Consider the following 26,303-nt stretch of genomic DNA (forward strand, 5'->3'; position numbering starts at 1 on the left):
TAACACCCATGCATTAGAACAATTCTTTTCCAAAATCCCCCGTTCCTCCTCATTGCTGGTTTTTATTTCTCTTGACTGACACAATGCCCTGCTCACCAGGGACGTTGTTCCAGAGCTTTCAGGAAAGAGCCCTCACAGCACTTCTGTCAGGCACTGGCCCTCTCTGGCCCACAGATTAGGCTGAGACTCCAGAGGATAGTCCAGGTGGTCAGGAATAACCTGTGCAGGGGGCAGTAGGGATAGAAACTTTTGTGAAGAGCCCCTCTTTGCCACGTCATGCTCAGATAGCTCCCCATCCTCCTCAGCACACAAGGAGGTGCAGGAATCTGCCCCTGATCCCCATCTGCTGGCCCCAAGGTGTGCGTCATCCCCTCCCGCAAAGCATGGTCAAGATCCCAAATCTGTGCACAAAATGATAACATTTATTGAAAGAGTAAATTTTTTTTTAATACAAAAGAAAGCTCTGTACATAGTACTGTGATTACTTCCACATCCTTCCAGAAACACAACCCTGGAAACTGGAGGGAAAAAAAAATAATCCCACACACACTTATGCGTACACACACACACACGCGCGCACACACACACCCCTCAAACCAGTAAAATGAACTAAAAATGTCACCACACAATAAATGCCATTTCATCCCTGATACACAAGTGTTCTTACAAGTCTGCACTTAAATAAAATACACCATTAGCGTTTAACCAGCAGTTGCCTTTGGGGAGCCAGGGAGGGAATGCAGTCACACACCCTGCAGCAGCAGGGGCTCTCCTGCTCTTCTGGCCCAACAGCTCTGCTCTATAGTGCCAGCAGAAGCAAAGCAGAGCAAAGCCAGGCCACAGTGATGTGCTGGGGCAAAGGACAATGCAAACTCTGATCCCACACTTCTCCCTGGATGAACTCCTAGGTACCTATGTGGTTTTGGAAGCATCACGGAGCAGTTTTCCTACAGCGAGCCATGGGACATGGCTCAGCACTCCCACATGCTCTGAGCTGCAGGGTTTGCATCACTCTTAGAACAAGAATTCTAAGGGGAGGCAGCATGCAACATCACCCTCACCAGATGGGCCACTCCCCAACAAGCCCTTCCCAGGCTGCTAACAGATCAAGGGCTGAAAGGCTCTTCTGGGAATTCTTTGCACAGGGAGCTTGGAGGAGACCTATCCCCATCTGTGCGCTGCAGAATGGCTGTAGAGGGGGAGGTACAGCTCAGATTGTCACCCAGGAGTTCAGGAGAGGCTGCCTGCACAGCAAGCAGGAGAACAGGGATTAGCCACTGCTGGTCACTCACCACAGGGAGGAGTGGGGACGCCCATATCCCTTAGGCAGTCACAGGCACCACTGCTCCGTGCTAAGAGTGACAGTGACAGAACAGCTGTAGGTCCCTGGACCAGAAGTGAACAGGGAGGGCATCAGAAAACCCAGCCCACCTCTGGCTCCTGGGCACACTGCAAACTGCCTGCTTCTGAGGAATGGGTTTACCACTTCCAGAGGCCAGCCACTGCTGGTCTTCACTTGACTTCTGCCCGTTAAGCCCAAAATTATGGGCATGAAGTCCTCGTTACAAGTAGGTAGGAAACAAGCATCCCACTCGGTTCAGCTTGATCCCTGGCACATGCTGGTGGATGGAGAGTGCAGCTTAAACGCTAATGCTGAGGGAACATGTCCAAGGTTACAATACAAACTCAAAAGCAAGGCCCCTTTCCTGCCTCCATGCCCGCCCACCCACCCCTCTCCCATCCCCCTGGTACAAACCCCATTAAAACTGTACAGGAGCCAAACTTTTATTCCTTAAAGAATTACATAAATACTGAGTTTAACACTTAGAAAAATAAAGTAATTTTCTTTTTTTTCTTTTTTTTTTTTTCTCTCCAAGGCTTCTTTTGTCTTTAACTTAAAAAAAAAAAAAAAGTTACAGTAGCTGCTTCTTCCCCTATGGATTCAGCAGCTTCTCTCACTTGCTCACTCTCCCTCCAGGGACAGGGCTAGGTAGCAGAGCCATTCACAGCAATTCCCATGCAGGACCAAGCATGCCCCAGCCCTTCTCCCCCAGCCTTGCTGAGCCTGTGCAGGCATCACAGCTGCTCCCCTGCAGCCCAGGATTGCCTGCAGGTCACCCTGGTGCTCAGAGGAAGAGCCTGCCACCTGCCCAGCAGCTCAGTGCCCCATGGGCTCTTCCCTTTGACATTTGAGTTGTTTCTCCACCTTGCATCAGACACAGAAATTTAGAAAGCGCTGGCTGGAGCTGCAGGGGGATGTAGGAAAGACCCAGCCACGTTCCCCTGGGTGTATGGAGTCCAGAAGCAGTGCGAGGGCCGAGAGTGTGGGGCTGAGCAGAGCACAGGACCCCTGAGGAGCTCTCCAGGGCATCTTTGTGTTCCTGGGCATCTCTCTGACCACCTCACCTGTGCAAGGGCAGCCGCCGGGGCAGGGCCAGTCAGGCTGAAAATCTGCCAGGCAGCCCAGCGAGGAGGCACTGAGGGCAGAGGGCTCACTGTAGTGCATACGAGGAGGACAGGGCCACGCGCCCCCGGCTGTGCCCTGCCCTCCGGGGAGAGGGCATGCAGGCCCAGAGATGCACATGCAAGCTGGCCCTTGTCTCCTGTCCAGAGCCCAGGGTGAGGTGCTGCGGCCAGGACCTGTCACCCCCACAAAGGCACATTGCTGAGGCCAGCAGCACAGCCACAACCCACTCTGCTCCAAGCTGCACCTGCACGATGGCTCCGGGTCTAAGCTGAGCCCCACGCAGAGTAAATACTCATGGGCAAGGTGACTCAGAGTGCCCAGAAGGAGCCAGAGCCTCCAGCTGGGAATGGCCTGCAGTATTTATTTACAGTGCAGAGCAATCCTCCCCTCAAAAGACAAATTTCTTTGGCTGGCGTGAGACAAGCACGGCTATTGCAGCATCCAAATGCCCCAAGCCCTGCACGGCCCCAGCACGGCTCCACCCGGGGTGGGTCCTGCAGCCCCACGCGCATGCCTGTGTGTGTGGGGGTGGGTGAGTGCGTGTGTGTGTGTGCATGTGTGGATGAAGGAAACGTGAAAAGGCAACAATAAATAACTGGTGCAGTCTGTACGAGAAGGAGTCGCTGCCAGCCCCGACACTGGCATGACAAGCCAGAAACAGAAGGCCGGCAGCAGAGGCCTCTCAGTCACTCTTGACGCTGTGTGAGGTGTCCAAGTTGACCACCTGCAGCTCCGTCAGGCTGCTGCCACTGCTGCTCTGCTGCCCGATGACAGCCATCTAGAGAGAGAAGGGAGGAGGAACCACTGGGGGACAGCACGCCCTGAGACCATGTGTGCCAGCAGCCAGAGGGCACTGTCCTTCCCGGGCACCCATCCAAGGAGGACAAGACTCCCTCACCCAAGGGTGGGTAGCACAGAGCGCATTCCCAGACCTGAGGACTGATCCTACCCAGCCAGGTCTGCCCAGACACACCAAGGATGTGCAGGCAGAAGAGCAAGAATAAGCCCTGAACACCTGCAAGTACTACTCTGTGCCTACCTGGTGAAGCTGGACAGCTGAGACTGGGATCTGAACCGTGCCTGATGGGGCTGTCAGGAACACTTGGGGGACGCCACCTGCCACAGAGAGAAGCACAAATGACACTGTCCCTTAAGAAGTGCTCCCCCCACGGATCCTTTCTCCAAGCTCCGTGGGGCTACTCAAGGACAGAGCTGCCTATTTGCACAGATGGAGACATTCCAGAAGAAAGCCACATGCACTAGTTTTCCAAATGCTGGGAGAAGCAGGCACAAGGCCTCAATCCAAGTCTTGCCTGTGTGCCTTCATGCTACTTTGCCCCCTCACGCAAGCACATTTCCTCTCCAGAGCCTCCTGGCTCCCTGTGCTGCCTGCCCCACACGCTGCCCATCCCAGAAACCCTCGCCCTCCTTTTTACCCATCAACAGCTCGTGCAATCCTTTGCACAAGAGAATGACAAGACCTAAAAACACTCATCGAGCATCGCCCTTGCCAGGCCTTTATGCGGCCACCACGACTGCTGGGAAGAAAACCCTTTGTGATTAACATCCAGCATAAACACACGTGGGACGAGAGAAACCAGGCTGTCAGTGCACTCTCAGGGAGCACCGACGCGGACAGCTGCCTTACCCTGATCCTGGACCTGGCCGTGGGACACCTGCATGGCTGAGGGCGCCTGTGGGAAAGCGTTGAGCACCGCGAGCCCGCCGTCGGCCAGGCCGGAGGTGGGCGCGTACATCACCGCGTGCGGGCTGGGGTACATCATGTGGCCGCCCACGGTGGTTGGCACAGACGATGTCATGATGGTCGCTGGGAGGGTCACTGCCAGCGGGACAGACCGCACACGTGAGCACACAAAGGGAACCTGCCACGCTCACCTGCCTGCCCAGCACCCCCACCCCTGCATGCTGTGTGAAGCACGGTGCATGGAGATGCCCACCTCTGTCTTCCACCCCACTCAGAGCTCAGAGGTTTGAGAGCTCAAACCTCTCTTTTCATGAGTATGAAGGGGCAGGAAAACGCAGTAGCCAAACATCCCAGGACTAAATTCAACTTATATCTCAATTCCCCAATGAAAATTTAACAGAGCTGTTCAAGTAGATTCAGCCTGCATCCAGGCACCTGAACTCAGATTTTGCTGACAAAGAGATGTCTTCTGCATAGACAGTAAAAGTCTCAAGCAGATGTGAGCTGATGCCTTGTGCTAGAGGCAATGCTGGCTCACTAAGAAACCCCCTGAGAACTCAGCAACCTGCTGAGAACCCTGCTCCATGCTGCAAGTGAGAGCAGCTGATGTATCTGGAGAGGCTCTGAAATCCCCTGTAAGGTGCCCTATACCTAGCATAGGATATAGTGTAGCACAGGACCTGGGAACAGGGATCAATACACCTGGGAAACTGTCAGCCTTGGATAGCGTTGGCCTGAAGGAGGAAACTGGCCATGGAGCAGGCGTGGGTTCTGTTGGTGTGAGTTGTTTTCAGCAGTGGTTAGGAAGGCAGACAGAAGGTGGTTACCAATACCTGTTCCGCTGGAAGAGGTCTGGGTAAGGTCAGTGCTGCTGTCACTAGAGGGAGACGTTTGCTGCGGTGCCTGGTGCACCTGGATTGCCTGGACTGGAACCTGCTGAGCCATGGTACCACCTGGGGAGAGAGAGGAGCCTGTCAGCCTGGGCTCCACAGGGATAAAGGCACTCTGGGCCAGGTGAAAGCCCCCAGTCCTTCTCTGGCTGCACACAGCTCCACAGCACCGCTCTGTGCTGCACTGGGGGAGGATACACAGCAGCAGTGTGTGGCAGAAACGGAGACCAAAACCTGCTCTTTCCTGGCACGTGGGCCAAGAAGGGGTTAACTGGCCTACAAAGCTCCAAGAGTGAAGAAAAGGCCACAACAGCTTTTGCCCAACTCCCAGCCGTGGTTCAAGAACATCCAGGACGCCTCTTGCCATTCCTGGTTCCACCAAGACACAGAAGAGATGTTGGGAGGAGAGGGCCCAGCCTTTCCTCCCTGGAGAGGAGCCAGCTCTGCAAAGATCACCTTGCTGCACTAAGTGAAACCACAAGAGCCCAAATGCTCACACTAGCTGGGCTCTGCTGCCTTCACACTCTGGAGCCCAGCTCCATCCTCCACAGGGCACTCAGGGTGCAGCTCTCACCCCTCTTGTGACCTTAAGAACATTACAGTGTCCCACAGAGGCATTAGAGAACAGCTGGTGTCAAGGTGTGCATCCCAGAGCTGCAGGACACACAGCCTCTGTCCCAGACCACTCCCTGCAAAGCACTTTAGATCCAGAAACACAGCTTGGCACAGAAAAGTCTTCTAAGGCTGAGATCCTGCCTCCAGAGGGAAGAGCAAGGGATGCCAGAGAGCAAGCATCACTGGCCAGCCTGCTAAGACCTGGCATTTCCCTACACATCACACCCCAGAGACACACATCAGTTATTCTCCTCCTCCAGATCACAAGGGAAATCCAGTCCCCTTGAATGGGAACCTGCTGTCTGACCAGGCCCCCAGAAGCCTTCAGCATTCCAAGAAAGCACAGGAGTTACCAGAGTCATGGACTTAGGCACAGACAGGACACAGAAATACTGTGTCACTCAGCACTGGTCCTCAGATGATGGATGCCACTGCAAAGGAGAGTCCAGCCCTACTCCATCCAGGAACATGTCCAGCCCAAGAACAAACACCTGCAGAGCCTTAGCTCAGAAGAAGAAGAAATTCCTACAAAGGACAGTGCACACAAGGCAGCAGAGCAGCACCATTACTCTGCTCTGCATCTCCCCTAACCTATCCTCTGCACTGTGCTTCAGTGGATGACTGCAGATACAAACACAGAAGATAGTACAGGGGCTGAGGTGCCCAGTGGTTGTTTGAGTGCTGGCATTTGGCTCTGAGCAGCTGCTCTATCTATCTCTCCATCAGTTCTAGCAGCACAGCTCATCCCCAGCACAGCTGCACTAGGGACCTGCCTCTACTGCCTTTGTTAGCCACAGGCCAAGCCTGGGGGCATGAGACTGAAAATCCACTGCTTGCCTTGCTCTGTATCCCCCAGGATGCTGCTCCTGTCAAGCATTTTCTGCCCTGTCTTCCCATCTCTCCCAAGCAGCCAGCCAGGGTTCCCTGTGCTCTGCCTCCTCTGTGCTCCCACAGTCAGGGGTCAGCTCTGTGGCCAGGCCCAGGACCCCACAGACACCTCCATCCCCCCATCTCTAGCAAGAGGAGGAGAAGCAAGTGCTGACCTGTCAGCGACACAATATGCCCTCCAGCTCTGGCAGGGAAGTGGAAGACTGTCTGCTGTGCCTGCTGCAGCTGTCCAGCTGTACCCATGACCAGCTGGCCCTGCTGGCTGGAAAGAGCCAGGGAGCGCGGCTGTAACTGAGTGAGAGGAATGGTAGGGGTCCCTGGAGAAAGGGAAGCACCTGCCGAGAGGAGGGAGAAAGAAAGGCTTTGTCATCAGCAGCTCCTTTCACTCCCTCCAGGCTTCTCGGTGCTGCCCTGGGGTCCCAGCTCAGCTCCCTGCCACCTCCCAGCAGCAAGGCCAGCTGGTAGCTCCCTAAAGAAAGTCACTACATGTCCCTTCTGCAGTCACTGGCCTGGCTGGGTTTGAGCACAGACTCACAGCCAGGCTCACCTTACAGCAGCAACCACTCTGCTTCCCTTGTGCCACTAGGTCTCCTCTGCCCTGGAGAGGACAGCAGCACACTCCAGGTGCAGAGCTGGACGGACGCAGTCCTCAGTCCCTAAAGGCACTGACCTGACATGAGGGTGAAGCCAGTGGGTATCGGCATGAGGCCCCCAGACGTCACTGCACTGGCTCCAGTAGTCTTCAGCACGGTCCCGTTGGCACTGGTGACGGCATTGGGGCTGATGCTGGCAGACACTGGCGCCAGGTAATTAGTGATGGGGAATGACGGGCCACTGCTGACCTGCATGGAGGTCGAGGTGGTGGGGGCTGTCTGGATGGACGTTGTTCCCGGCAGGTTGGTGACAGTGAACGCGGGTTTCAGGGCGTCCTGCAAAAGGAGAGATTGTGACAGCTCGGAGCAGCCCATGAGACATCTGCCCATGAGACCAAACCAGGCTCTGTAGGTTGCATCATCCCCTTTTCAAACCATACCCCCCACAGCCTGCTGCCAGCACATGGAGCAGAGCCAGGGGAGCAGAGAAGAGCTGCTTGCACAAACATGAGGAGAGCTGGAGAGAGCTCCACATAAACTTTAGATGCTGGCCCAGGGCCACAGAGGTCCCCTGAGAGCCTTCCCTACAACACACCAGGGGACAAAGCAACCGTTCCACTCCCCAGGAGTCCCCAAAATGTCTGAGAAGAGAATAGCCTCTTTTTGGCACACACCAGGCAAAAGCAGTCCTTGCAGGGACAAATATAAAGGCATAGAGTCTCCTGTCAGGAACACACACCACTTCCCTTAAGGCAGGAAACACACGACCAAGAACAAGCAGAGAACTGGCTCTTAAAAGCAGCCGTAGACTGGAAGTGACAGAGGAGAGGTGACTAAAGACAAACCTGGAAACTAGAGAGGCTCAAACCCAGCCCTGACAGCAGTTGTGGCAGGCCCTGGGGAATGCCTCCACACATCTCCTGAAGCAGAGGCCAGGAGAACCTGACCGTAGGAAGCACCTATCTGCCAACCCACTGGCAGGAGATGGGCGTGAGGCAAATGCTTCCAAAGGACCCCACGTGTTCACTACAGCCAGCACAGTCCTGCAAGGAGCTCGGAGCTCCACACCTGTCCAAGGACAGCACTGCCAGAGGACCTGATTACCAGGAAAAGGGCTCTGTGCTGGGCCAGCAGAGAGACTGGCATCCCAGGTGTGGGAAAAGGGAGGAATGTGTGTGCCAAGCTGCAGTAACACTTTAGTTTCCACTGCCACAAAGCATGTGGCTGGATGTGCCTTGGATCTGCAAGAACCAACCAAGCCCAGCATGACTCCTGCTGCCTCTGGCAGTCACACCTCACCTAACTTCCTTCCATCCCCCAAATCCCTTTGGAATATCCAGGGTGCCTGTGACTCCTCTCCTGTCCCACTCATCTGGCCAAGAGCACACTGAGAATGCACTGCTTCCAGGAGCCCATGCCACAGAGCACAGGCAACCTGCTGTCCCTGTGCCCTGACACAGCTGCCAGCACGCCTGGGAAGAGTTAAGGCTGCCACACTCCCACCCCTCCCACTGCAGCTGGTGGGCCCAGCTCTCCCACGTGCTAAGCCTTGTTCCCAGCTTGTCAAGCTGCCAGGAGCAAGGAATTCACAGCTCAACGAACAGCTAAAAAAGGGAAGGCAGCCCATTTTGGACAGGGGGATCCAATCCCAGGCACTCAGTCGTGCCCCAGAGCCCAGGGAGGGAGGAGAGCAACACCCCTCTGCCTTGGCACGGCAGTCCCTGAAGTCCAAATTAGCAGAGGCACGTGATGACAGAGCAAAGCCCAGCAGAGGCACTTTCCATTAGCTCAACCACAAACTCCTGCCATCCCACATGGGACATGGGAGGCTGTGGGTGCCCTCCCCACGTGGTGACAGGGCAGAGCTCTCCCCAGCCCACTAGGGAGCCAGAGCAGAGTTGGGCAGAACGGGTGCTGTTCCCAGTTGGAAAAGCCAGGGCTCCTCACGGCCAGCTATAGCTCTAGAGTAGTATACCCATGAGATATAACCCCCACCCAGCCAGGGCATTTAGCAGCACCCAGTCACACTCCATACTCCCAGGCCTGGAGGAGGCATCCCAGAAAGTTCACAGCACTCTACGCAGGGAGATTTTCAGGGCTCCTTAGAAGCACAGGGCAGATCTCGGTACAAAATAAAGGTGCTTGGGAGAGATGCTGCAGCAACAGACTTGAATCATGCACAGCCCACCTCTGCCCTCCCTATTCGGACCCAGTTGAGACTCAGATTCCTCCCATCTTTATTGGGTTGCAGCAACAGCTCCCAGTACAGAAAGAGAGCTGGAGAGACTTTGGGATTGGACACCCACTGTCATCTCCTCATGACTCTCAGTGATCCTCTGGGCACCTTGGCTCTTCTCAGCACCCTGCAAAGCCCAGACCACATGCATGAGGCAAGTCATGGGTCACTTCAGCAGATACTACCCAAGGGGCCAGGGACAACAGCCCTGAAAGCTCCTCCCTTCCTGATCCAGCTGGACCTCCATCCCAGCTCAGTGCAAACCTCAGTGTCTGCAGAAGCAGCACACTGCAGCAGGTGTCTGCCCAGACCCTCACCACTGCTTTGCAGCATGAGTGGGTCACAGGGCACAGACCAGGCCAGCTGATGCCCATCCTGGACCACAGCAGGGTCTTGGGGACAGAAACAATCCCACTCCACAGCTTCTAGGGGCTGCCTGAGGCAATGCTGTTCAGCATGGCCCAGACCCCCTACACAGAATTATTACACAGGTGTAGCACAACCACAAGCTTCAGAGGGATATGGGAAATCCCAATCTGGTTTTCAACACCTGGTCTGTGTCCCAGATGTGGTAGAAAATCCCATGTTTGCCCATTCCAGAGAGATGACCAGGTCAGGGCTACTCCCATGCTCTCACCCCAATCTAGAGCCTCTGAGCTCCTTTCTCACACAAGCACACCCAGGAGACTGCATGCAGGCAGTGTCCTTTGGGGCCTGCAAATGATGAGAGAGGTATCATCACGAGGATACAGCTACTGTCTCAAAAGTACAGCAAGGCCCAGTCCCAGCACCACAGCAGGAGTTTGGGTCTGGCACAGCAGGAGGATTTCAGAGCTGCTGCTGGTGTAACACAGAGGAATAACCAGCAGGCTGCTGGCTGCAGGTGACAGCCTGGCTGTGTTGTTCTCCCCAGTTTGCTGCAGCACTGAACACAAGCAGGTTTGTCCATACAGAGATCTGGGAAGCAGAGGTCACACAAGAAGGCCAGGGAGTCTTTGGGGGTATCTCATGTGGCTGGACCTGACAGTACACTCACTGAATCTCTTGCCACCTCCTCCAGTGAAGCACCTGTTACCCAGCCTTGTGCACCACTCACTCATCAGCAAGCACCAGCCACCCAGCCATGGCCAATCCACAGGCTCCTTTCAGCCTCAGAAGACTTCCTGGTCTATCTGAATTGACCTAGTCTCTGCCTGACCACCAACCACGCTTCCAGGCCCGCAGAAGGCACAACAGGACAGCCTTTGTCCCCAGCCCCAGGGCTTGCCATGACAGCAACTCTCAGCCAGCCAGGGGTGGATTTATTCAGAATGTCAAGCAGAAGACAGGGCCATAGGGCTCCTCCAGCCTCTCATCAAATGCTGGCTGTGGCCATAAGGCACCCCACACTAAGCATGAGCACTGGGATGGAGCTTTCAGGGTTGCATCACACACTGAGAATAGAGAAGTTGAGTTAAGAAGGTCTCAGCAGAGTAACTGCACCCCAAGGGCACAGTTCCCTTGGGGCCAACTAGCAGCACTTCCAGGAAGAGTACAAAGGGATATGATGTGGTCAAGTCTCATGCCAAGGACAGGTAATTTGTCTCATTATGAAATACCCACAGGACTTGCCTTTTCATCCAGGAGAAGCCCAGGAGGCACAAGTCCTTACAAACACAGGCTGCACAAAGGAGAGATTGCTGGTGTTAGAATGCTTTTTTGCCTACTGGATAGGGCAGGCACAGCTTACAGCAGCAACCACAGGCAGCCAGGGAAGACATGACAGACTGGGACAGCCAGGACTCTGCTGGGATCCCATCAGCAGGAACCATTCTCAAGGACTGTTAAGGGCTACAGCACAGAGATTCCAGGCACACTTTGGCCCACCACAGCTCCTCTGCCTGCAGGGATCTCTGGGGCTGCTGATTTTTCTCAGGGCTCAGCAGCAATAAGCTTTTGCTTGGTGCAGCACTGCACACGTGTGAGGAAGTGGACATTGAGGGACAGGGGTACCCAGCAGCACCGTGACCAGAGCTGTTGCGCTGTCACAAAACAGGCACCTGAATACTCCAGTAGCCCCAGACACGTTGCGCACATCTCAGTGCTGCACCCACTACCTTTGCAATTACAGCACAGAGGTCTCCAGGTTCTGTCTGCTTAATGTTCAGAGGCAACAGCAACCTTGTGGCTTGAGCATGGACAGCTGGAGAGCTCCTACGACAAGGCCAATGGAAGAATGCTTTTGCAGCAAGCCTGGTACCCATGACACCAGCACAGGTACAGCAGGGCTGCTCTAATTGCCAGCAACCAGCAGAACTGCACACAGGCCTGGGAAGCTGTGGCAGAGCCCCAAATTCAGCATGGCATCCCAGTCTTGCACCACAAACTTTCCTGCCTCCCATCTCCAAGCACCTGTGGATCTGAGCACCAGCCTGCAAAGGAAGCGTCAGGGAAGTGGGACACAGCTCTGAGGAACAGTGCCAGGGAGTACAGGGACAAGATGGGGCCCTTCCAGCAGAAAAGCTGACTCTGCCCAACTGTGCACCCATAGCCAGGCCACCCTGGGCAAAAGGCCACAAGTAACACGGACAGGCAGGGGCCAGCGTCTGCAGGGACAACAGGCAGGGAGCAGAAATGGTCTGTCCAGCCAAATGTTTCCATTCCCCATGTCCTCCCTGCCCCCTTCCAAAACAGCACCAAAGCAAGAGACAGCTGCAGCTTATAAGGAATGTGAGGGGCCCTGCCAGGGACTCTGGCGAGGGAAACCAGGCCTTATAAGGCCATGGAGGCAGAATCAAATTTTTATCAATGAGTGTGAGAGCATGGAGACGCCTGGGGAGAGATAACAGTGCTGAAAGCTGGCCAGGGGGGTGGGCTGGGCCAGTGGGGAGCCACGCTGCAAGGGCCAGGAGCAGGATACCTGCCACCCGCTTCCCTCCCTCTCTCAATCACCGCTGCCACCAGCCAAGGAGCCAGCCAGCCCCGAGATGACATGACACAAGCTCGCTGCAGTCGCAGCGAAAGAGGACTCATCCTCAGCTCCCAGCGCTGCTATTTAAAGAGGGCTGGGGATGATCAGGGCTCCCAGCACAGCCCACACCCCCCTGCGTGCCCAGGAACATTACCTTGGTCTCCCCGCTGCTGTCCGACTCGGACACCTGGTAGGTGAGGTCCGTCTCCTCAAAACCAGTGGCACTCATGCGCTGGTCAGTGGTGGGGTCCGAGCGTGGGGGCGAGTCCGGGGAATTGAGGCACGTCTGGATCAACGCCTTCCCCGTCTCGCTGGTGATCATGGGCTGCAGCTTCCGCGTGGCAAACGTGTACACATGGCCCGTCTCGCTGGCCACCAACAGCAGGACTTGAGTGCCAGTCAGCGTGGAGAGCTCATAGGCCTGCCAGCAGGACAAGGGAAGAACAGGGAGTCACAGGTGACAGGGACAACGCACAGTGCAGGACAAGAGTCCCTGCACGTTCCCACAATGGCTTTCCTTCTCTTCGCACCAGCTTCAGCTCCCTGCCACCCCAGAGGAGCTGTGGCCTCTAAAACCAACCCAAGACTGGTTCCCTAAGAGGTTGAACTGCCCCATGCTGTATTCCCATCGCCTTTAGCACACCCTTAGGGGATGTGCCATGGCGTAGAGTGGTCCCCTCAGTACAGTATTCTGATAACACGGGGATGCGGGATTGTCTCCATTCTGGAAATCCCAATGGCTCCTCCACACAAGTCTGGATACCTCCCTCACCTCACCTCTCAGTGATGTTGGCACACTTGGCACACGTCTCTACTACCTCATTCCCCTCACCAACACCCCATCCAGGCTCCAACCCAGATTTCCCTCTCAGGCTCCAGACCTCTGAGCACAGCTGCACCCAAGCACCTCTGCAGTGGGGCCACCATGCCCCAGGTGAGGAATACGTGTGGACTGGGATAAATACATTCTTCATGTGCCACCACTGCACACTCAGTGATCTCACACAAGCTTCTACAGAAAGGATGGACTCATTCCACATCCTGTGGTCCCATACCTCCAGGACCTGCCCAGCAGTACCTCACACCCATTCCCACCTTCCCAAGGTGCATGATACCCAGCTGAGCTGCGATGCAGCGCTACCCAGTTGTTCAGGAGATGCTGCGAGCACCACCAGGGATGCAGATCAGCCAGCAGCATCCAAAATCCCCCAAGTTTCTAATCTGCCTTTGCACACCAGGAACCACAGATAGCACTCTGGACCGGCCGAGACGTGGCGTTGGTCCCTTCCGTGGCCGAAGCAGCCGGTCCTACCGGGGCAGGGCAGGGCGCTCCAGCCGTGCCACCAAACACTCGGCGTTTTGGCGGCGGCTCTCAGCGAGGGGCCCCGAGGGCACCGGTCAGCACGGCCCGCGGCTGGACGCCGCACCGGGATGGGCCTCCCCGGGCACACCACAGGCCTGGTCACCCCAAGCACACCGGCATCCCCCGGGACTCCCGCTCCCGGCCGCCCAGCTCCGTGCCCGCAGCCCCCCGGAAGGGGCCCGGCCCGGCCCGCCCCCCGCACCGGCCGGACTCGCGGGGCCGCACCTTCTTCATGATGCCGGTCTTCCTCTTGCTGAAGGTGGTGTAGCGCCGCAGCTTGTTGTCGATGAACTCCATCTTGATCTTCACCCGGCCCCGCGTCTTCTTCCCGGGCTTGGCGCCGCTCACGGCCCCGCCGCCCCCGCCGCCGCTGTAGGCGGCCGCCGCCGCCGGGCCCCGCCGCCGCTGCCGCCGCCGCCGCCTCGGCCAGGCCACGCTTCACGCCGCGCCGCTCGCCGCCCAGCTCCTCCTCCTCGGCCGACTCCGAGTCGCCCTCGCTGCCGCTGTACAGCGCCTCCCGCTTCAGGCAGCCCCCGGGCGCCCCCGCCGCCGCCCCGCCGCCGTTCGCCCCACGCGGCACCGGCGACCGGCCCAGCCCCGAGCCCGGGTCGGGTCGGGCCGGGTCAGGCCGGCCCCGCCATGTCCCCGCCGCGCTCCGCGCTCACGGCCCCGCTCCGCCGCCGCCCCCGCCGCGCCGCGCCGCCCCCATATAAAGCGATACAATGTTGCCTTTTATGGCGAAGGCGATCCTTATATGGGGCGAGACGGCGCCCCGTCGGGAGGCGCCGTGCCATTGGCTGGCAGCCGCCGAGCGCCGGCGCCCATTGGCCGCCGGTTGGCGTTTGATTTGCATACGGTCGGGCCGCGCTCGCGTCACGCCCGGGCTGGAACACGCAGGGCGGCTCTTAAACGGCCAGCGCCGCCGGCCGCGGCCGCTCGGGCCGGGCTGCGAGCGAGCGCCGGGACAGCCCCGCCGCCAGCCCGGCCTCGGGCCCCTTCCCGCCGCCAGCCCCGGGCACGGCCCTCGCCAGGGACGCACCACGTGTCTGGAAGGGTGCGTGCCTCGCCGCGGTCGGGATGCAGGCGGGAGCGGCTCCGGCGCGATGCCGCAGCTGTGGCTCCCGGCCGGTGTCCCTGCCTGCGGGGACAGCGTGCCGCCGTCTGTCCCCGGGGGCCGCAGAGGCACCGCGGGGGCCGCGCGGGTGCGCGGGGACAGGGCCGCAGCGGGTGTGCCCGAAGCACTCATTGCTGAAGCCGATCGCCAGCAGGAAAAGATCTTTTCCAGCCGATCTTTTCCAGCAGGAAAAGATCTCCCATTAATGAGGATGGGCCGCCTTCAAACCCGCGGGGGTGAGGCTGCGGCTCCGTACCACGGCATCCGTGGTGACAGCACGGGTGCGAAGGGGCTGTCACACCCTGCTCATGCCCATCCGATGGCTCCAGGCCCTTGGCACGGGGCACATCCTCCGTGCAGGTGTGACCCAGGAGCTCCGGAGCACAGGGACAGCCCACACGGGACAAGTGTGCGGGGCACGCCGTGTGCGGGTCAGCAAAGGTGCGAGAGGGACGGCACAGCCCCGGAGCTCCGAGCTGTGAGGACACACAGAGAATTCTTAGTTGGAATAGGGCGTCTCCCACACCCTGTCCTACAAACAGGAACTGCAACCAGGGCAAGACCCCACCTTGGTCTGGCCACAGACCCGTTTTGTCGCCTGGGCACCCCGTGGAAGGTTCTGCAGCTCGCAGGAGCCCTTTCCATATCTGCCTCATCCCTCAGAGGACACGCACGCTCAGCACCAGCCCTCTCAGCTGTCCCCCCAGCCCAGGGCCAACCTCCCACAGGGCAAGGGAGTAACTGCAAACCCCAACACCCCCCTCGCTGCCACCACCGCCTCCCCCTCCTCCCGCCAGCCGTGCTCCTCCAGTGAGCACACATGCCATTTATAGCTCCCAGCAGGGCTGCTGGAGCTCACATGCCTCCCATCACATGCCCTGGCCACCCTCCCTTCGAGCTGAGCACAAACTACACCTGGCACAGGTGAGACCGAGGCCTCGCCATGCCCTGCCAGGCTGGGGAAGGGTCAGCAGGACCCTCTGCCTGGCTGGGCACACCAGTTTGGCTGGGATCAATGAACACGTGGAGCTGATGGGCACAGCCAGCTCTGCCTGCTCAGCACAAGTGTGCAGTCACTGCAGGTAGCAGCATTTGGTTTTTCCTTGCTCATGGGACAGCTGCACACTCCATTCCTCCTTCTCTTCCCTGGGCCTTCCACTTGCAAGGCCTTTTGCTCCCCAAGCTGCAAGAGTGTCAAAATGTAAGACCTGGCTTGTTTTGGGCTGGCTCATTGCTTCTGCTCCCGTCCTTTCCTTCCCAAGCCTCATCCAGTGGATGCTTTCCAAGAGGCCTGTCCTTGTGCTCTGAACAGGCCCAGAGCTTCAGCCTGCCCTGGCTTCCCGGGATGCCAATCTCTCACCAAGGCACTCAGACCCACTCTGGAGAGCCAAGCCCTGTCCCCAAGCCACCATCACCCAGGACACAAGTCACCACCAGCAGGTCTTCCCTCAACCAAACCAGCAGCCACTGGGAGCTGAAAGCAGCTTAAAGCAAGTTTCCAGCCTTCAGGGATTTTCTTACTTACAACCTCCACATCATAAAATTCCCATTTCTAGCCCTGCTCTTACACAGCTTAGGGCACAGCACTTGACAGTATGCCTCAAAAAGAGCTGAAAGCAGCTTAAAGCAAGTTTCTAGCCTTCAGGGATTTTCTTACTTACTTTCTTATTTTCTTATAATAAAATTCCCATTTCTAGCCCTGCTCTTACACAGCTTAGGGCACAGCACTTGACAGTATGCCTCAAAAGTCTCTTACTTGATTTCCCCCAAAGTTCCCTCCAGACAGCTCCACATGAGCACAGCCCCTGCTGTAGCATGACCCCAGTCCTCTACCTCCCCTTTTCAATCCTCCTCTAGGCCACTGCAGCAAGTGCTTCTTCACCCTTTTCCAGCTCTTCATCCATATTGCAGCTGGCTGCTGGGGTTGTGATGGTTTCCATCCTGTTCCTGATCTTCCTACTATTGATACTCCAGCTTCTTTTTCTGACTGCTGCTGAACAGTTAGCTGCTCTCTTTTTAACAGCCAGGTCTCTGAGCAGTAACAACTAGAACAGAGGTACTGTTACATGTGCAAAACTAGGTTATGGCCTCTCTTAATGTGCTTTTTTTTGGTCAACACAGGTGTAGGAATGGGGCTGTTCCCTGAGGGGTGACCCCACGGCCTCTTGAACAGCTATAAACACACAGTACCTGAGCAGAGCAGCAACCAGTGGTGCTATCAGGGGCTATCCACAGAGCAAGCCATGAAGTAAATCCAGCATCCACTTGGTTGTGAGCTAGAGCCAAAATCCTGACTGGATAATAAGGCTACCACAGATGCCTAGAAGACAGGGCTAGAGGCAAGGCCAAAACAGGAACACCTACAAGCTTGCTTAAAGCAAACCTGAAAGCACAGGCTTGAGCTTAAATGCAGCTCAGGAGTGTGGGGAAGTCCCAGGTGAGGCTGCTTAGGACAATTAAGGCCCATTAGTTTCCACACAAGCCTGACCACAGGGCAGCAGAGGAAATCCGAGCAAACCAAGGAGCCCTTCCTCCAGCTGCACAGCACTCATGGACCAGCATGCTCAAAGGATGCAGCAGTGCAGGGGGAATTTGGATAACTTCAGGGCAAGAGAAAACATCAGGGACTTCCTGATAGAACTGTCTGGTTTGGATGTCTTTATGCTTTAGGGAGTTGCTCATTGGGACCAATGTCTGCTTGCTGTTCCCTTACACTGTTCAGCAAATGTTCCACTTTGGTCACAGCTGGTGGCTCTCTAGGTGGACCTGGGCTCTGATGGAGCCATGTGGTTCTTTCTGGCCCTGGATCCTGCACATGGTCTTGTGTAAGGCATTCCTTCAGTGTGGGCTGAGGCAATTGGCTCCCACCTCCTGCAGGGACTCTGATTCCCTGCTCTGCTCCACCACCTTTAGCTGGGACTGCATTTGCTCAGCTTGCTGTTTCCAATTACTTTGGCCAACATCTCTCCCCTCCCCAATGATACAGAATTTTTTAGTGACATCACTCCCAAAAATACATAATCCCAACCCCCATCATTCTGGACTCTTTGGGTCTGGAGCTTGTCCTACATTTGGTGACTTTCATTTGGGTGCTTCCCTGTAGTCACCATGTCTTGACTGCATGGCAAACAGGCCGTGGAGCCTCCAGGATGTGTTGGGATAAAGCAGAGCCCTCGGTCCTGACACTGCTCACAGAACCAGCTCACTGCAGCCATGCCAGACCCTCCCACCACAGGAGATGCCTGCATGCACAGAGCTGGCAGAACGAGGGTGGTACCCCCAAAACCCTTGGCATCTCTGGTCTCTAGCCATGGCAACGCCAAGGTTCTGCTTGACTAGGCCACCACAAGTGGCTTGGCTGCAGGAATCAGCCCACAGAGTGTAGTGTTCCTCCCTAGAAGGAAGGACAGCAGAGAGGAAAGTCCACGGGAATGGACTGGATGTGAGAAGTGGAACAAAAGGACATCAAACAACAGCAAATGCACAAGACAGGTCACTTGTAAGCTGGAGAGCACATAAGCAGCACTGCCACAACACACACACTGGGAGGGACTGGGAGAGCAGTAAGAGGGACACGAGGCTGCAAGGGGTAGAAGGAAAGGCACATCCTGATCCCTCTGTCCCCAGCAGGTCTGCCCAGCAGGCACAGTGCCACCAGCCCCACGCTGTGGCCAGGCCCTCTGGTCATGGAGGCAGCCAGAGGTCAGGGTGGCAGTCACCTGCTGCCAAGCCTACCACGCCAGGGAGCACCAGGTCCAGCCAACCAGACCTGGTTGTCCTCCTCTAGAGAGGGCCCCAACACACAGCCACTGCCACAGCTCAGCTTGCCAAGAGACCTTGGCATGGGGAGAGTCCTTATCTCCAGCTGCAAGTGTTGGAAGAGGGACAAACACCTTTGACAACTGGCAGAGCACTGCCAGCAAACTTGCTTGCACCCTATTTCCAAGCCTGGACCAAATCTGAGCTCAGGGCCAGCTAGCATATTCCAAGAAATGAGCACTTTCCCCCCTCCAGCATCGACATCACCTCTCTGGGTAGCAGAGGTGGGAAGAGGATCCTGGACATACCTGGTCCATCCGTGATTAAAGCAGAGCACACTACTCTGGGTAGGTCAGGACTTCCCTGCTCCAGGACTGGGTATCTCTGATGATGGTGATGGAGATGCCACAGCTTCTCTGGGACTCATACCTTTATTACCCTTGAGGGGAAGCATTTCCCCTAATACCAGAATGAATGTCCCTTGTGCAGCTTATGCCCATTGCCTCCAGTTCAGCCCCATCAGGCCTCCTGCAAAACTCAGATCTGTCTACATAACCCCCCAACCCAGGGCAGTGCAGGCAAGTGAAACTGCTGGTCCCAGTGCCTCACTGTGGCTCCAAGGGACAAGCCCATGCTGGCCTGGCTCACGTTCATGCTGTGGGGACTGGGGCTTCTTGTACACCACGTGAACACCTTTCCCCTCCCAAGAAGAGACTGCCAGGACCCTGCCATTGTTCTGGGCCATTAGCACAGAGGAGAGGGCTGCAGACCACATGTGACACCAGGATATCCCGCAGGGTCCCCATCCAGGCCCGGCCCTGCTAGCATCCTGCAAGAAGCAGCAGCTGAAAGCTCCTGTACAAACCCACAACCCAGTGTGGGCCGTGAAGCTGCCCCAGAGGTGGGTGCACAAACCCAGTCAATACCTGAAGTGGGGGCAGCCAATCAACACATCCATGAGTGGTTGTTTGTGTGGAGTCTAGGGAGGGACATTTTCTCTTGAGACAAGTCCCTCTTGGAGAGCAACTCATGACTGCCCAGAGAGACAGTGAGTGCTGAGGCAAAGTGCTCCCTCAAGGCACACAGGGCTGGGAACAGCATCCCAGATTCACCTGAGAAGGGGGCTAAGGGGTTAAACACAGCAGACAGATGCCTGAGGAACAAGCCCCAAACCATTCCCAGGAGCCATGTGGAGGAAAACCGCTATGTGACAGCAGTTATTTTACAAAGACAAAAAGAACAAAAAAAAAAAAAGCGCCTTCTTTATTGAGAGCAGCACATAAAAACCCAACAAAACCCAACCCTTCTTGGCTGCAGTACCCTCCACTCAAGCAAACAAACTAACCCACTCTAGGCTGCATTCCAGTAACAGAAATACTATGGTAGGGAGGAGTCAGCGCTCTGGAAGAGGGAGACAGGGGGCTCTGCCCAGAGTCATAAGTACAAAAAAAGGCACAGGGTAACTGGGAAAGGTAGTGAGCTCCTTCATATGCCAGGCACTTTGTGCTCCTGTTGGCTGGCCTGTCCCCAGGGGAAGGGGCAGGCAGGCATGCCTAGCACAGACGGACGGAGAGAGGGCCGGGCCAGGCCGGCAGAGATGGATGTGGTGAGCAGGGATGCCCAAGCTCTCCCCGTGGGAGGGGCAGCCGGTTCCATCCACACCAGCAGCCTCAGGGCACCGGGCTGAGCAGGCAGGGGGCAGGAGGCAGCAAGGGCTGTCTTTTGGGACCCACTGGGGAGGGGGGTGGGGCTGGGGTACACTGGCTTGTGCTTTGAGTCCAGCAGCTGCTGATGCTGAGCTGCTCGCTGGCGCATCGGGGTCGGGCTCAGCGAGGGGCTGTGGCAGTGCCAGGGGCGCCCCAGGCACGTACAGACCCCTGTCCACCCCGCCACATCCTTCACCAGCCAGGGCTGGGGTGCTCAGGCTTTGCTGTCAGCCGGGCTGTCCCCAAGGGCGGTGGCGAGCTCGCTGAAGGAGGGCCGGTCCTTAGGGCTGGGGGCCCAGCAGCGCTGCATCAGCTTGGCCAGGCGGGACGGGCAGCCCTCGGGCTGCGGGAGCTTCGTCTTTCCTGACTGGAGACCTGGCACGAAAGAAAAGTCCAAAGGGTCGTTGGCAAGGGGTGTGATCCTCTCTGGGGGATGCAAGGAGAGCAGCAGCTCTCCATGCAGCCAGACCAGCACTGTCACACCTTTAGCACGCATAAAGCCAGTAGGCCGCAATTCCAGGGACAGCACAAGGTACTCCACGTACCTGCTAGGACCTCATCATCTGCCAGTGGAGTGTAGGGCATCTCCCCATGCGTGAAGACCTCCCACATGAGCACCCCAAAGGACCACACATCCGACTTCGTGGAGAACTCATCCTCCAGCACAGCCTCAGGCGGCATCCAGCGCAGCGGGATCCAGGCCTGGCGGAAATGGTAGTACTCGCTGCGGGCAGGACAGGCAGGCAGTCAGACTGGGGCCATTTCATCCCCTCCCATTCCCCTGCCAGGATCCCTGACCTGTTGTACACGTCCTTGCTGAGGCTCAGGGACGAGACCTTGACCTGCCTCTGGGCACTGACCAAGCAATTCCTGGCTGCCAAATCCCGGTGCACGAACCTGCCGTTGGAGAGGTGCTCCATGCCCAGGGCCACCTGTGTGCAGAGAGACACCTGACCCCAGAGAGCTGTCAGCACTGGCTGCCCTCCTTAGGGTTCCCAGCCCCAGAGCACCTCCAAAGCTGCACGGTCACCTTATGTTTGGTAGTGAGTGGCTGTGGCTTCAGAGACTCATCTTTGCTCTTGGAGATTCTCAGAAACTGCTTCAGGTCCCCCTGGGAGACAGACAGCAATTCAGAGTCAGCACCTCTACATACTGACCAGGCTCACTGGTCCCTGCAGTGCCTGGATATGGCAGGCCCACAGATCCTCATCTCCTGATCCATGGTTCCTGCCTGTCCTCCTGGTCCCTGCCTTACTGGGCAAGCCAGGATCTTGTGTCTGGGCCTCAAATGGCTAAGATTAGGGCAAGCAGGCCTGAAACCTCCAGGTTTTTCATGCCCCAAATTTATTTCTCTCCTACAAACTCCAGACTCCTCACAGCCCTTAGCATTCACAGCCATTCTGCAGCAGGGAGTCCCACAACTTAGCTTGTATAGCCGAGTCCAGGACATAAACCAGAAATCAGGAGATTGCAGAGCACAAAGTCACTTCCAGGTCTTGCAGGAGACTCCCATTCCCCTTGAGACCCATCCAGAGGCTGGGAACAGCAGTAAGCTCAGCCTGGTCTCCTTACACCTTGGCTGCCCTGTGCTGCCAGCCCGTTGCCACACTCGCAGGCCCCACTCCCACTGGTGTCACGTCCCTGCTTTCCTGCTGGCAGGGCCCTTACCAGGTCCACGTACTCCAGGACCATGTAGTGTGGCTCAGCCTCGCGGCACAGCCCCAGCAGCCGCACCACGTTGGCGTGGTTCAGCTTCCCAAACATCTCTGCCTCCCGCCGGAAGTCCAGCTGCAGCTGCTCATCCCTCGTCTGCAGGCTCTTCACCAGCACCAGAGCTTCACCCTCGCCATCTTCCGCGCCTTTGGCCTTGGCCAGGAACACTTCACCAAACTCCCCCCTGCCTGGAAGTGTAGAGAAGCACACAGGAAGGCAGCGTGCATTAGGACAGCAGGTCTGCTCGACATTGCAGGGGCTGCAGGGCTCCCTGTGCCCAGCACATCCTGTTTTCTGGCTGGGACATGCTGGGATTTCACCCACAGGTTTCCTGCTGGAGTGGGGACAAGGCCAGGGTGGCCCAGCATACCCAGGGTTGTGATTGTCTGCAGGTTGGAACGTGGAAAGTGCATCTTGTCGGTAGCGCTGTGGCGCTTGCTGGCCCCAGAGCTGCTGCCCAGGCTGGTCAAGGCCACTTCTTCCTGAATCTCTGCTGTCATCTGCCCATTCTGCAGCAAAGCACCGCCTGCCAGGGAAGCACAAACAGCTTCAGCAGCCTGCCAGGCCACAGTGAAAGCTATTCTGGGGCCCAGCCCCTCCTGGGCTCCGACACTCCAAGCAGCAGTGGCCTGGCCTCAGTTTTTGCCCCATCTCTGGCAGCCCAGCAGCCACCCTTGAAATCAGATGCTGAGCAATGGCTTTGGTCCCAGAGCCAGTCAGCCCCATCTGGCCTTGTCCATCCCACTCAGTCATCCCCAAGCAGCGGCTACATCCAAACTACCATTGACAAAACTGCAGGACAGCAGCAGAGATGGGATGGGATGGGCGAGGCAGAGGTGGAGCAGATGGACACTGCTCACTATAACCACAGTCTCTTGATACCCAAGAGACTCTCAAGTCTATCTGACACCAGCTGCTGCAGTCCGATGTCCCTGTTCCTTACTCACCTCCCAACAAGCCTTGGGAATGTCCTTGGAAGTGCTGAACCTGTAAGACCAGACCAGTCTGGATTTTAACTGGCTGGGTTAAAGCAGTGCTGGGAAGCACTGTCCTTGCAATCAGCCCCAGCAAGCTTTCTGCACAGGGACTTCACCAGAAATTTCCCTAGCACAAACACAAGCCAAAGAACAGGACAAAACGTGATTACCTTGAGAAAACAGAAAACCCTGCATTTTACAGGCAGCTTATAGAGAAATGACTGCATAGATGGCAAACCTCGATTTTGAATGTATTTACTGCTTGGATCAGACCTGGTTACTAGGAAGTGGTACTTGCCATAAGATGAAGGCAGGAGTTGGAATTTAAAGCAAGGAACAGCCCTGAGCCAGAGTCACATTCACACACCTCCAGCATCACTCTGTACTACTCCATTTTAGCTGCTCCTGGAATAAGCACTAGGCAAACAGCCACAAATAGGAAATTTTTAACAAAATTAAGACAACCCAACATGAGGTAAACCCAACAGAAGTCCCACTGCCTGTATTTTCCATCACAGGCTGTTGCATCACATAGTGTGTATACATGCCTGCTTACAATGCACATGTGCAAGACAGGTACCAGCACATCCTGAGCAGGCCTGGCCACCCTGCCAGGAACCATGGCTTTGTCACAGGCAGGACTGGAGCTGTCAGAGCTGGAACTCTGACATATGCTGACTTAAGAGCCATGGCTACTGACAGCTGTCTGCTCTCACATGGTGGAGTAAGATTTGCGAAAATAAAAGCAAAAAACCACCACGTATCCCATAAATCAAAGCTGGATGCTCCTTACACTCTCCCTGCTTTTACACTCATTATCAGCAGGACTGTTTGACCCTGTGCTGTCTGCACACATGACTAATCGTGTCTCAAGACCACAAGCCTGAAGCCAAGAGGATAACACAAGACGACCACTGCAACTGTGCCAAAAAAATCCAGAAGGCTGCAGAGTGAGCGTGCTGCCACTGAGAGACAGCACCAGCAGGCAGCAACAAGAGCCACTTTTGAGAACACACATTCCCATGTTTCACAGAGCCTGGCCAAGGCACTTGGTAACAAAGGGACAGGAGGATTCATTTATTTATGTATCCAGCAGTCCAGAGAAGAACAAAGTGTAAGGAAGCTGCCTGCTTTGCCCACCTGCCTGCAACAGACACGGGAGCATCTCCTGGAGAAACAGACACAGCCGTGCTGCCCTAGAGACACCAGCACAGAAAGCAGTCCCCACAGCCATGAGCCTCCCAAAATACTATGTCTGTATTCAACAACAAAAAAGCAGCCCAGTCAGCCATGGATACTGAGAGCAAGCTGTCCTTACAGAGGATGTGGCACACCAAGGACGTGACCTTGGGAAGTAACTGGGTGGTCAGGAGTGCACTGATCCATATAGGAAATCCATAGCAAAGATCCACTGCAAGTCCATGGAGAGGTTAGATCTGTCTGGATCCTGAGGGCACTGGAAAAGTCAGCTGGTGGTCAGCCAGGGAATACTTGTAGGTACTTAGGCAGGTGCTGAAATACTTTGGGTCACCCAGCTAATGAGGGACCACATCAAAAAGAGGCAAAGAAACAGATCTTTGAAGACTGTGGTGAATGGAATAACTCCACTAGAGCTCACAGCAAACACAAACCACTTCTCCAGAGAGGCTATGGGAGTACCAAAAAGGAGGAGTGTAGACATCTGGGAAGCTGGGTCTGCTTTTAAGAATGAGAATGCACCTGGCAGTTAACCTGGTTCCAAATGAAGGGAATAAGAAGAGGCAAACTCTAGCAGAAAAGAAATATAATAAAGACAGGCCAAGATAAAAATCTGAGGCCATCTCAGACACAATTGAAAGAAATTCTTTCCCGGGAAGGGGATGCTGGCCAGAGCCTGCTGGCTCAAGTGAGCTGCCTGTGACTTTTCCACTGAAGGTTTTCCTAGTGGTGACAGATGCAGAGCACAAAGCTGCTGAGATGCTCCTGCATCCCTGCTCCTAGGAGGTTCCCCACAGCCAGACTTCTCTTCTAGAGGTTTGGCTCTTCTCAAAGTGTCAATGCAAGGAGAAAACCAGGAGACAAACCAAGCAGTAATGTTTTTCCAGGCCCTCACAGCAAATTGCATGTGATCAGGATGCCCAGCTATGTGCTGGAGAACTGGGAGGGGGAACATCTGCATTTATGGGGAGTATGAATGGGGAGATCCAGGGAATTAGGGACAGCAAGCTCAACTGCACTCCACCACTTACAAATCCTCACTGGAGATAACAGAAGGAGTTCAGTGACACACCTTCCCTTCAGCACGAGGAGCTGCTGAACCCTGATTTGAAGAGGCCAGCAGAATACTTCAATTTTATTACATTGCAACAGGGATCCTTCCCTACCCTGGGACATGTGATCCCACGTGCAGGTGCTGGGATACAGGAGTGAGACATAACTCAGCAGGCAGAGATGGCACAACGTGAGGCTGGGATTCAGTTTCACACTACCTTGCCCATTTCTCACCTGGCAGCAGGTCTCTGCCACCAGCCAGAAACCAGAGCGAGAGACCATGGGTTAGGAGTTGTCCTGTTCCCTGGGAGCTCCCTGCCCCTCAGCCTCTCCAGCACAGGGACAGGGAGCCAGTAGTGAAGCCCTCACCCTCAGGCGTACCGGCCTCACCGTTCAGACACTCCATTTCAGGCTCCTCGCCCTCTGGGTGCTTCTTCAGCCTCTTGGCTTTTCTCCTCTTCTTACAGTAGAACATCAGCCCCAGCACGATAATAATGTAGGCAACAGCTGCCCCCACTGAGAGCCCAATGGTCTGGATCATCTTGTAGGGTGTGTGGCTGGCAGGTCCCTCATCTTCTTCTGCTGCTGGCTTGTCTGTGGGGCAGAGAGCATCCAACACATGAGGGTGTGGAGGGATTTCCCAAATCCTGCTTAGGAACGTGCTGGAGGGATGTGAAAAGCCCCCAGCCCCCTACTCGCTGCTGTGACCACCTCTTCATCCAGCCACAGCACAGTGGGCACATCCCACAGCACACTCTGCTGCATTCCAGTGGGGATGCTGCTGTGACTACCTGGCAGGCACAACCAGAGCCAGAAGCAGGGCCTAGAACTGCCAGGGATTCCAGGAGGTCATGTCCCAATGCTGGGCACCTTCCTTACCTACAACATACAGGAATGCCTCCCGGTGCTTGATGTTGCAGCTGTTGCCAGCGATGCAGGTGTATTTTCCAGAGTCCTCGGAGGTGACGTCGTAAATCACCAAGGAGCCATTGGGCATGATCTGAATCCTGCCAACCACACACACAGAGCTCTTTGCAAACACCAAAGGGCAGAGGCAGGCCTGGGGCACCTGCAGCC

General features: G+C 56.2%; 2 protein-coding genes across 3 annotated transcripts in view; both read right to left on the minus strand.

Moving 5' to 3' along the window:
• Nucleotides 1-402: 402 nt before the first annotated feature.
• SRF (serum response factor) lies at nt 403-14,257 on the minus strand. The gene is made up of 7 exons (XM_039716982.1): nt 13,933-14,257; nt 12,499-12,765; nt 7,236-7,494; nt 5,006-5,125; nt 4,116-4,307; nt 3,507-3,583; nt 403-3,245 (listed from the first exon to the last, which is right to left on the minus strand). The coding sequence occupies exons 1-7, from the start codon at nt 14,002-14,004 to the stop codon at nt 3,150-3,152; spliced, it is 1,083 nt and encodes a 360-aa protein (XP_039572916.1). The 5' UTR covers nt 14,005-14,257; the 3' UTR covers nt 403-3,149.
• Nucleotides 14,258-19,824: 5,567 nt separating this feature from the next.
• Nucleotides 19,825-26,303, minus strand: part of PTK7 (protein tyrosine kinase 7 (inactive)) — a 34,405-nt gene continuing 27,926 nt past the window's right edge. Inside the window, exons 13-20 of one of the 2 annotated variants that reach the window (XM_039717105.1) lie at nt 26,106-26,233; nt 25,617-25,820; nt 22,370-22,525; nt 21,955-22,187; nt 21,317-21,397; nt 21,085-21,236; nt 20,832-21,010; nt 19,825-20,661 (exon numbers count right to left, since the gene is read on the minus strand). In XM_039717105.1, the coding sequence (XP_039573039.1) occupies nt 20,501-20,661; nt 20,832-21,010; nt 21,085-21,236; nt 21,317-21,397; nt 21,955-22,187; nt 22,370-22,525; nt 25,617-25,820; nt 26,106-26,233 (1,294 nt within the window). In that variant the 3' untranslated portion in view covers nt 19,825-20,500. Of the gene's footprint in view, nt 20,662-20,831; nt 21,011-21,084; nt 21,237-21,316; nt 21,398-21,954; nt 22,188-22,369; nt 22,526-25,607; nt 25,821-26,105; nt 26,234-26,303 lie in introns of both variants that reach the window. The other variant, XM_039717104.1, reaches the window with a different exon arrangement.

This window comes from Passer montanus, unplaced genomic scaffold, assembly GCF_014805655.1.
Source record: "Passer montanus isolate IOZ18808 unplaced genomic scaffold, ASM1480565v1 scaffold37, whole genome shotgun sequence".
Classification (NCBI taxonomy): domain Eukaryota; kingdom Metazoa; phylum Chordata; class Aves; order Passeriformes; family Passeridae; genus Passer; species Passer montanus.

Bases quoted from the DNA above. Each gene is read 5' to 3' on its own strand.
- SRF (XM_039716982.1), bottom strand. From the start codon at position 14,004: ATGGAGTTCATCGACAACAAGCTGCGGCGCTACACCACCTTCAGCAAG. The intron at 4,308-5,005 runs GTATTGGTAACC...TCCCGCTGGCAG, and splicing joins GACCTCTTCCAGCGGAACAG to TGACCCTCCCAGCGACCATC. The intron at 3,584-4,115 runs GTAAGGCAGCTG...TCTCTGTGGCAG, and splicing joins CGGCCAGGTCCAGGATCAGG to GTGGCGTCCCCCAAGTGTTC.